Below are 10406 nucleotides of genomic sequence, written 5' to 3' on the forward strand. Positions count from 1 at the left end.
CCCGGCGTCCATCCGCGCCGTTCTGTGCCCCGCAGGTTTCCCTCCGACGGGTTCCTGCTGCTGGCGCTGCTGCTGTACGCTCCCGTGGGGCTGTGCCTGCTCGTCCTGCGGCTCTTCATCGGCGTGCACGTCTTCCTGGTCAGCTGCATCCTGCCCGACGGCCTCCTGCGCCGGTGCGTGCGGGGCCCCGGCGGGCTGCGGGTCCGGGCCTCTGTCGCGGGGGCTCGGTTGCTGCAGAGGGTTACGGGGAGCCGAGCTTCAGCGTGGCTCTGCTCCCAGCAGTCGTGGGCTCGCGGAACGGCTCGGCTGGAGGAGGCCTTGCAGACCGCCCGGTTCCAACCCCCCGGGCCGTGCGGGTGCCTCCTCTGCCAAGACCGAAGCTGGCGGCTGCCTCTGCTGTGCCCGGTCTGAAAGCACGTGGAGCGCTGATGTCAGCTCTGGGACTCTGTGCCTTTCTGCCCTGTTTTTCTGCTGCAGCGGCAGCTCTGCGGGCGGCCCCCTAACGATTCCAGTCCCTGAGTCTGTCGTATCGCTCCCCTTTTGTACCCCTGTCCTTTTCTAAATCACACAAGTTCCCGGATTCTTGTTTTTTTTCTCTGAGACGGCTGTGGCTCAGACCGCAGGACTTGAGGAAACCCTTTTTCTCCCCTTCAGACTCATTGTACGCGTGATGTGCTCGGTGCTGGGTCTGTTTGTGCAGCAGAGCGGTCCCCGTCTCCGTGATGTCAGTGTACAGGTGTACATTGCCAACCACGTGACACACTTTGATCACAATGTCATCAACCTGCTGACCTCGTGTAACACGGTGAGTAACGCGTAGCTGGGGCATGGTGGGCCTGGAAGGGCCTCTCTCCAAGAAACGTGTGCGGACAGCTATTTTGGAATTGAGGTGTTGCTCTGAACGTTTTCAGTTCTTATTTATTAACCTAGGATTGTGCAAGTCTTAAGTATTTTTTTTTCTGCGGGTCAGTTTCACGCTTGCATGAGAAACTGGAGGTGAGAGGTAACAGGGAGTAGTAAGGGTTATGGTGAGGATTGGTTTTACTGAGCGGGCAAGTTCTGGCATCTGTCAGAAGCAGGGCTGGCTGTGGGGTTTTCTTACAGTGCTGGGTGCTGCGTTTGTACCTGTGGGCAGCACCAGGGGCAAGCAGGACGCCGTGCTCAGGCTGCTGTGCCGGGCTGACAGCTGTGTGACTTTCCCTGTACTCTTAGAAAATCCCCCAGGTGCGGAGTTTCTGAATCCACAGGCACCAGATGTACCTGGGAGTTAACTGGTACAATATATCCTGAATGACAGTAGATTTGGTTCTTAATTGGAGAGAACTGACTCTTGGAAGCAGTGCATCCCTTGCCAAGCATGTTGGGAATTCCTGGAGAAAACGTGGGGAATGTGGGTGTAATTCAAGGCAGAGAGGAATTCATTACTCAGACGGATGGGATATGATCTGAATTGTGGATCAGGAATCATGACAGGGAACTGGGGCCAGAGCCACCACTGAAGCCTGGAAGCAGCATGTTCTCTGCTGCTGGCATTTGTAGCGTGTAGGTTGTTCCCTCAGCCCCCAGAGGCATTTTTGTTAACAAATAGAAATTTTCTTTCCCATTAACACCTGAGAAAGTAGCCCTTGAAGGGAGAACCAAGCGGCATTCCTTCCTTTCTCTGTTTTCTTTTTCCTTGCAGCCCGCACTGAACGGTGCCCCTGGCTTCATCTGCTGGTCACGGGGCTTCATGGAGCTGGGAGTGACAGGGAGCCGAGCAGAGCTGGTCGATTCCTTGAAGGCGTATTCGTCTCACAGAGGAAACCCACCACTGCTGCTCTTCCCAGAGGAAGCTGCCACCAATGGCCGGGCCGGCTTGCTCCGCTTCAGGTGCTGGGGACGGGTGTTCCTGAGCTGGCTGCCTTCATGGTTTGCCCAGCTTTGAAAGCTGCTGACAGCTGTGCTCTTCCTTTTCAGCTCCTGGCCGTTCTCAATCTTGGATGTGGTGCAGCCGGTTGCCCTACAGGTTCAGAGGCCTTTGATCACTGTGGTGAGTCTGATGCAGGGCAAGGAAGAGTTCTGAAAGCTGCGAGAGGGTCTCCATCACGTCGTTAATTTTGCTTCTGCTTTGAAACCTATGGATAGAGCAACCTGGCCTTGTTCCTCGTCATGCTGAGGATGAGGTTCTGTGTGCCTGTAGCTGACATTCTTAGCGGTGTGGCTGTTTAACAGTGTGCCATCTGGCTTCCATGGTCGTAGCATCAGCCTCTCATACCCTCTTTATTAGCTCCCTTCGTTTAAAGTGTTTTGAAAGAAAAGCTGCAGCCACCTTGGAGCTTGGATGGCACGCCAAAAGTTACGCAAGGCTTCTGGATGAGGCTCTTGAACTCATGTGTCCCAGACCCTGATGTGTAACGTGGTGCAACACTGGCTTCAGAAAAGTGGCAAAGTTCACAATCAGAATGCGAGCGCTGCTAAACAGACTGCGGGAAAATGGCTCTCCATTTATTTGAGCAGTGAGGTTTTCTTCAGTTCCTTTTTTCGTGGTATGGTTAATGGATCTGCTTGATTAGAAGACGTGTTTTATGTCAGTCTGACCTTTTAGTTGTTTTTCTGCTTTTCCATCTATTTAAGGGGGCAGGATGCAGTGAGGAGGTTTAAAGCCACTTACAAACAGGGCATAAAACATCACTGCCCTTACAGGTATTTTTCAAGTGAGATTCTGTTAGGAATTAGTTCTTTGCCACTTGAATTTACGGCTTTTATCCATGTTGAAGGCCACAATATTGAGGTCCTTGGAGTTAGTGAATAATGAACAAGCTGGAATACTGACGTGATTCTGCTGTTAGTTGCAAATCTAACGTGTTCTGTGGGTGCATAACAAGGGGAATGCCTGGTAGAGCAAGGAACACAGTGCTGGCTGCACATGTGCAATGGTGACAGCTACTTCTAAATTACCATGTGGAGCTCTGGCAGCCCAGCTGCTGAGAAAGTAGGGCAGTTGTAGAGAGAGCTCAAGAAGGCTGTAAGCACGATGCAGAATCCGGAGAGCAGGATTTAAAGGTGCTCAGTTTAATCAGCTTATCAGAGATAAGGCTGAGAGATCGTTGTGGATAGCTGCTGGCACAATGGAGAAGTGGCTTAAAAGTGGAGGAACTTAGTATTTTTTCTTTTTGACAAAACACACAGCAGTCTTAGTAGGTGCCGAACCTAGATTTTGGTAATACACGAGCTTAGTTTTGGGCTAGGATGAAGTTTTCTAGCAGTGAGGATACTTTAAATTTTTGAATGACTGCTGCAGTGAAGTGGGAGAGCTGTCTTGTTCTGTACTGTTCAGAATGAGTAAGTGATCTGCTTATGGTTTGGGTTTTTCTGAGAAATTCTGTGCGACGTGACAAGTTGTGGGGGAGTCTTTGGATTTGTCAGTCCATCTTTTTCCTTCATGAACGTCAGGGGGAACGGCACGCACCTGACTGCCACTTTGTTTGAAGATGATGGTTATAATCACTTCTTGGCTCGGTTTTTACCTTGGGAAGCTGAGCAGGATTTTTTGTAAATCACGCGCATGGACCAGGTAAATCCTGGTGCATTTAGGGTTGTAGCATTTCTTATCATTTTAAATCATCAGAAACCTCCCGGGTCAGGAGATGGGATGCTTTGAGCGTTTCGATGGTGCTTTCAGGAAGCTTACTCAGGTACTCCTCTGATGTGTGTATGATGGCAGGCTGAGCACACCACCAGGTCTGGGTTTTAGAAGGAATTTGCTCTAGCTGCAGTTGGCTGGAACCTTGAAGGGAAGGTGTTGCTTTGTGATGTGCAGTGGTGTAACCGTGAAGGAATCTCTATAAGGCATTTGATCTTGGTTTTCTTAGGTCTCAGATCTGTTTATCAGGAGGTGAGGCTTCTTTATGTTGCGCTTCGTGACTCTGGTTTCTGAGCTTTTCTCAGTTGCATAAACCACGTGCAGGGCTTTGGTTGAGGATAAAGTCACGTGTAAAAGAAGCTGAGGGAGCTACGTTACTAGCTGCAGATCTTGAGATGGTGTTCCCATCAGCTTGTGGAAAGGTCTATCACCTGCAGGATAAAAGAAGCCAACTTTAAAAAATCCTAGGAACGGTGTTTATTCAGTAGAAAATTGGTTAGAATCGTTGGAAAGCGTAGGTGGGAAGGATTCTCTGCAGGCCTGTAGTTCAGCTGCCTGCTCACAGCCACACAGCTCCTCATCTTGACCGAGCTGTGTCCTGCTGAGAAGGGTGGAGAGCCCCAGTTCTGCGTGGCTGTTCCAGCCTTCAGCCGTTCTCTTTTTGTAGGCATTGCAGTCCTTAGGGAAAAGATTATTGATTGATTTTTAGAAATGGGAAGACAGTAATAAATTATGGCTCACCTTTAATGATTTATCTTTAAAAGGAAGAGTTGTTGAAAGCTTCGTAGTGCATGAATGCAGCTTATGGGAGTTGAGTCATTACACGGGCTGTTCCCATCCACACACGATTCCCACTGTGATTCCAAGGGAGTATTAATAGGTCTTAGAGCATTTTAAGTCCTCTCTAAAAGCATCATCTGGAAGAGAATGTGGAGATATTGAATGAAAATCTTGCTATCCTAGTGAGAGGAAGAGACACGTTGGAGCAGTGAAAAATCTGACTCTTTTGCTTTGCAGGGTGAGGAGTAATGAAGGTGAATCTCCTCTCTTGGCCACTCCTTTGCATCCCTGCCACGTCTCTGTTCCTCACTGCCAGCCCTTAGCTCTGTTCTGCCTGCCTGTTGTCCCCAGGGAGACCTGACTAGCTTGTGTTGTGTGGGCTGTAACCTCATTGCGCTCTCTTCCCCAGAGTGTAGCTGACTCCTCCTGGATTACAGAGCTGTTCTGGACCTTCTTTGTTCCCTTCACAGTTTATCAAGTAAGGTACTATCTTCTCTCTCTCTCTTTCTTTTGTTTGGGGGAGGGTTTTGGGTGGGCAGAACGCCTGACATTTTCACCACTGAAGTAGGAGATCTTCTGGTGTGCACTAATGTGCACCCTGGTTGTGGTACCGTAGCACGGCTCGGTTCAGCGCTGTTGGTCCGTGCCAGCTCCTCTCAGCCAGCTTCAGAAGTGGAGAGGGCTTTTGGTTCCCGCTGTCGGTGAAGGAGAGGAGTTTTGCAGGGCTTTTACCTAAAGTTTGATGAGTGTATTTTTGAAGCTAGCTCCTCTGTTGTAATTCACTCCAGGGCTGCTCAAGTCCCGTGGGTGATGCTGTGCAGGCAGCTCAGTCCTCTAGCGTCCTTCTCTTCCCTGCGGTCCCTCTTGAATTGCAGCGGGGGTTCAGATACCTGTCTGGGGCCCAAGCGAGCCCAGGCTGGCTTAGTAACTTTGGTATAACAAGGGTCCAGAGGCAGGCAAAAGGGGCTTGGAGATAAATTCTTTCCAGCGTGCCTTTAGGGGCTGGGATATTTGAGTAAAGAAAAGTGTTCATGGTGTAGCTTCCCCCAGCTGTATCTGCCTCGTGTTTTGCTGATCTGTTTTGTACTCCCACGTAAGTGGCAGCATCTCTTTATTTGGAGCCTCTTGGGGAACTTCATTAGGAGGTATTTTGTCTGTTACGCTTGAGTGTTAATAAAGATTAGATGAGCCGGTGTTGTCATGTGAATCATACCTTTCCCCTGATTTTGCATGCTAGGGGTAAGGTTTGACACTCGTCCTGTGGGAAGAGATGCGGGGTGAGCAGGGAGAGCTGAGGTGGGACAGCACCATTGCACTGCTGATCCCAGATGGGGCTGGCTCCTCCAGCAACCCGTGAAGCAGTCAGCCCAGTGCTGTTGTCCCCATTCAGGTGGATGCCGTCTGTCCCCAGACGAGCTGAAGAACTGAGTGAGGATTTTGCGCTCCGTGTTCAGGAGGTAGGAGGATGACGTGGGAGGGGGATGTGTAGGACAACTGCAATTTGGGATGGTCACAGAGGAGAGCGGGGTGTAAGCAGAGCTGCAAAAGGCATTTCTGGTTGGGTATATTTGTGTTACGGGAACTCTGGCCTGTTCTTATTGCCCCTTGTAATTATTCTGTTTTTCCATGGCCTATTTGCCACCCACTTTTTATCCTTTCTGCCATTTGTCGAGGCTCTCCCCATCTGGCTCAAATCTGTGTGCTAAAAACTCCCCTTTCGTAATATCACAAATCAAACAAGCAGTGATTGTTTCTCCACCTTCCCATTGTGTACTGGGTACTTCATATGTCCTGTACCAAAGAGCTGGTATCTCTGTGTCAGCCTGTTTTGCCAGGATGATGCTGCATACTCCCAGTCCTTTGTGTGCTCCGTGCAACACTGAAATGCATCACTGAGGCCTTGGAGAAATCAGTTCCCAGTCCTCTTCCCCTCAGTGTGGCTCCAGACAGGCATTGTACATCTGGTACGTTCCCTGCAAGATGGGGATGCCTGGGTCATGCGTGCTGTGTCTTCTCCACGTTTCTGCAGCTCTTGGCCATGGAGCTGGGTGTGGTATCCACACGGCTCACTGCAGCAGATAAAGCTGAACACATGAAGAGGCTGAGACATACATCGCATCTTCCCTTTGCCCCAGGTAGGCGTCCTGGGTATGGAATGGCAACTGAAGCTTTGCCTTTGGGGAAACTTCAGTCTGCTCTTGGTTTCTCACGTGTGGAGGAAGAGGAGAAGATGTGAGACATCCTCCTAGGGACGAGGGGTGCCTGCATGCTCTAGGCTGCAGATGTAGCTTGCTGGAAGGGAGATGGTCACCACTCCTCAGCACAGACATGATGGTGGCTTGCAGGAGGTCCCGATTCCTTATCATTCCCACTTGGACTAGAGAAAGTGGGGCTGGTGCAACTTGTTAAGGCTGTGTACCTTTAGGCCACCCTCTTGTGCCCTGTTCTTTTTCCTTCAGCCTCAAGCCAGCCCCTGGCAGCCAGGCTCAGGATGCCTTCCGGTTTGTCTGGTGTTGGGTCCTTTGCTCCTGAGGATGTGCGGATCACAACGATGGCTCAGCAGGTCAAGGAGGTGCTGCCTCACGTGCCTCTGGAGGTCATCAGGACAGACCTGGGTAAGCTTAGGGTATTAGCAGGGACACAGGATCACCCTCTGTGCCATGTCGCTGTGACACCTGAAAGCATAAACCCTTGTCCCTGCTGCACTGTGAAGCACAACAGTAGAAAAGAAATGAGTTTCCTAGCTGTGGCAGCTCCTTCTCTTAACACATCCTCTGTGTCCCTACAGCCCAAACAAACTGTGTGGATACCACTATTGCCAACTTGCTGGAGGGGAGAGTGCCCTTCTTCCCTGAAAGTGAGGCTGGTACCGACCTGCCTGCTCCATCTACCTCCTGGGCTGCTTCAGCTTCTGGCATCCAGGGCTCCATGGCTTCGCCTTCTTCCAAGGTACTTTGAGAGCTTCAGTGTCTCCCCTGCAGACAGAGCAAGATGGCTTGTGTTTGAGACTAGCCACATCAGGGGAACTGAGCGTTTTAGATTGGAGATTAAATTGGCTTTGACTGTTTCCAGTTGACTTTTGTGCTTTCCGTTCTAGCCCGCTACAAAGCAATTTGCAAAGTCCCCCGTGGAACGGCATCTGTCCCTGCAGGAGCGGAAGCGAGCGCTGTACGACTATGCCAGGAGGTGAGTGCACCCACACCTCGCCCTGGGAGAGTCCCCAGACCCCATCCCCAGCAGGGTGTGCCCCATGCAAGGCTGATGTTTTTCTGCTCCGCCTCTTCCAAGCATGCAGCCTGTTGTCATCCTGGGAATCGCTGGTTGTCTCGAGCTGTCACCGGGCTTCTGTTTTTGAGGACTGAGTGGAATGGAAGCTAGTTGCCAGAAACACAATTTCTGAGGAATAGAGCTTAGCAAAAATGTTTTTGTTCTTTGGTGTAGCAGATTTGACTGGTAGAAGTCATTGTGAGACTATAGATTTCTTTGAAATAAGTATTGATGCTGTGGAACGCTCATTTTAGAAAAGAGACTTGCTGTTTGGCAAAGGGATGGTGCAGTTAATCTTCCTCAGTGAAACTGGAGAATACCAGCAGAGAACAGGGAGTGAGTTTGACCTCTGTGTGTGGTTTGGATGATGCAAATTCTGGAGCGAGCGTCCAGATCTGGCATGCGGTGCTTTTTTTTTTATTCTTAATTTTTTTTTTAGAAAAGATACTGAAAATTTAGGATGAATTTGGAAAGGAGCCACAAAATAATGGGAGAGGAAGTGAAGTCTGTCAAACTTGCTGTAAATGAGGTGGCTCACTGTATGTAATTATTTTTCTGGGTGAAGGAATCGGGCTTTTTAATCTGTCAAAGAAATGCAGAACGGTAACTAATGGTTAGAAGCTGGAGGCTTATTTCTGTAGAGGAAATGCATTTAATCAGTGGAATGAGCTTCCAGCGGAACTGATGTTCTCGTGGTGCCTGCGTGTCGGGAGGTGAGCCTGGCCCGCTCCTTAGAAGACACTTTAGAAGATGGCAGAGATCACAGAGGCTTTGGTTCAGGTCAAAGTGGCACAAAACTGCTACAAAGTGGAGTCCCCACTCTGTAAGACCCTTACAGTGCACAGGAGAACCCATCTGGTGCCGAGCTGAGGTGCAGCACCGGGCCTGGCACTGGGCACCACTGAGAAGAGCCTGGCTCTGTCCTCTCTGTGCCACCTTTCAGGTATTTGTTGACATGGATGAGCTTTCCCTTCGGCCTTCCCTTTCCCGGGGTGAACAGCCCCAGCTCTCTCAGCCTTTCCTCATAGGAGAGAAGCTCCAATCCCTTCATTGCCTCTGTGGCCCTGACTCTCTCTAGTATTTCCGTGTCTCTCGCTTTTGGGAGCCCAGAGCCGGACCCAGCACTCCCAGTGGCCTTTCTGGTGCTGAATAAAGTGGGCGGAATCACCTCCCTTCACCTGCTGGCGTATTATGCAGGTCTGTCTTCGCTGAGCTGCTCCCTGCTGGGTGCCCCCAGCACGTCCCAGTGCTGCGGCTGCTCCTTGCCACGTGCAGGGCTCTGTGCTTCTTGCTGAGGTTCCTGCAGCCCGTTCTTCCAGCCCGTCCGGGTCGGGTCCCTGAGTGGCAGCACGACACTGCCCCATCCACTGCTCGCCCCAGCTGTGTGCCATCTACAAACTAGTCTGTGCCACTGTCCAGATCATTAACAGAGATGTCGGATGGGACTGGGCCAGTATTGACCCCTGGGGTGCTGCCCTCGAGCAGACCTTGCACCCCTGGCTGCTACCCCAAGCAGGTGATGTCAGACCCAGCTCCCTGTGCTCATCCAGCCCACATTTCAGCAGCTGCTCTTGGGACAGCGTCAGACCTCCACGGCTCTGCCCTCATCGGCCAGGCCAGTCGTTTTACTGTAGGAGTTCGTCAGGTCGGTCTGTAATGACTCCTCGTTGGTGAACCCATGCTACCTACTCTTGATGCTTTCATTTCCCTCGTGTTTGGAAGTGGTTTCTAGGATGAGGGGCCCTGTCACCGTTGCAGAGATGGAGGTGAGGCTGTCCGGCCTGCTTCCTTGAGCCTGCTCCTTGCCCTTGCTGAGCACAGGAGGACGTTTTCTTTCTTGCATTCTTTGGGCACCTGTCCCGGGCAGAGCTCACAGCGCGGGCTCACCCCCAGCAGCCAGTTCCCCCAGCACTGCTCCTGCTCCTGCGTGCATCCCGCTGGGGCCCGCAGACCTGCACGTGTCCTCGGCTCAAGCATTCCCTGACCCCATCCTTTTCTACCAAGGGCCCGTCTTTGCCTTTCACCCTGGCCTCTGGGACCTGGGATTCCTGAAGGCCCGTCTCGCTGGCAAAAACTGAAGCAGCAAAGGCACCCATGCCCACGTTTTCCCCACTTTTGCCTCCGGTGTAGAACAGGAAACCCTTCCTGCACCGGCCCCTTTTAACATGGGCAGAGATGCTCTCCGCAGTGAGCGTGCTGCGTTCAGCACAGACAGGGCTGGCAGGCCATTCCTGGGGCCGTCCCACTCCGCTTGGTGCTGCTCTTCGGCATGCCCGCCTTCTCTGTCTGTTTCCCGAGGCTCTTCTGCCCCTGGGCCGTAGTGCAGCTGCCGGGTGCTTGTTGGAGGGGCACGGGGCTCCCCGGGAGCCGTGGAGGCACTGGAACCCCGAGCTTCCTTCACCCCGAGGCGGGCCCTGCCGCGTGCAGGGAGCGGGGCCGCGGCTGTCCCGGGCTGTGCGCGGCTGCGGCCCCGTCCCGCAGCTCGGCCCGCGTCCCGGCTCCAGCCGAGCCGAGCGCTGGGTCGTCGCGCAGCCCCGCGCTGAAGCTGCTGAATGGGGACGGCCCGGGGGGGGGCTGCGCTTTCTCAGCGCCGTTCGTTGTCGACTCGCCGGGCCCCGGGCGGTGGGGGTGGCCCTGCCGGGGAGGGGTCCCGGCGCGGCCGCGCTGCTTTGCGGGGCGCCCGGCGCTGAGCGTACCCCGTGCCCGTCTCTCCGCAGGAGGTTCGCCGAGAAGCACG

General features: G+C 52.6%; 1 protein-coding gene across 1 annotated transcript; it reads left to right on the plus strand.

Moving 5' to 3' along the window:
- Nucleotides 1–35: 35 nt before the first annotated feature.
- AUP1 (ancient ubiquitous protein 1) lies at nucleotides 36–10406 on the plus strand (the record flags this gene model as incomplete). Its single annotated transcript, XM_021382518.1, is given in 11 exon segments — nucleotides 36–173; nucleotides 655–805; nucleotides 1682–1869; nucleotides 1957–2029; nucleotides 4812–4885; nucleotides 5793–5859; nucleotides 6432–6537; nucleotides 6862–7017; nucleotides 7191–7351; nucleotides 7500–7588; nucleotides 10387–10406. Coding segments are annotated over 11 exon segments (1223 nt in total), but the record flags the coding sequence as incomplete, so codon positions are not given.

The sequence above is a fragment of the Numida meleagris genome, unplaced genomic scaffold (assembly GCF_002078875.1).
Source record: "Numida meleagris isolate 19003 breed g44 Domestic line unplaced genomic scaffold, NumMel1.0 unplaced_Scaffold250, whole genome shotgun sequence".
Taxonomy (NCBI): domain Eukaryota; kingdom Metazoa; phylum Chordata; class Aves; order Galliformes; family Numididae; genus Numida; species Numida meleagris.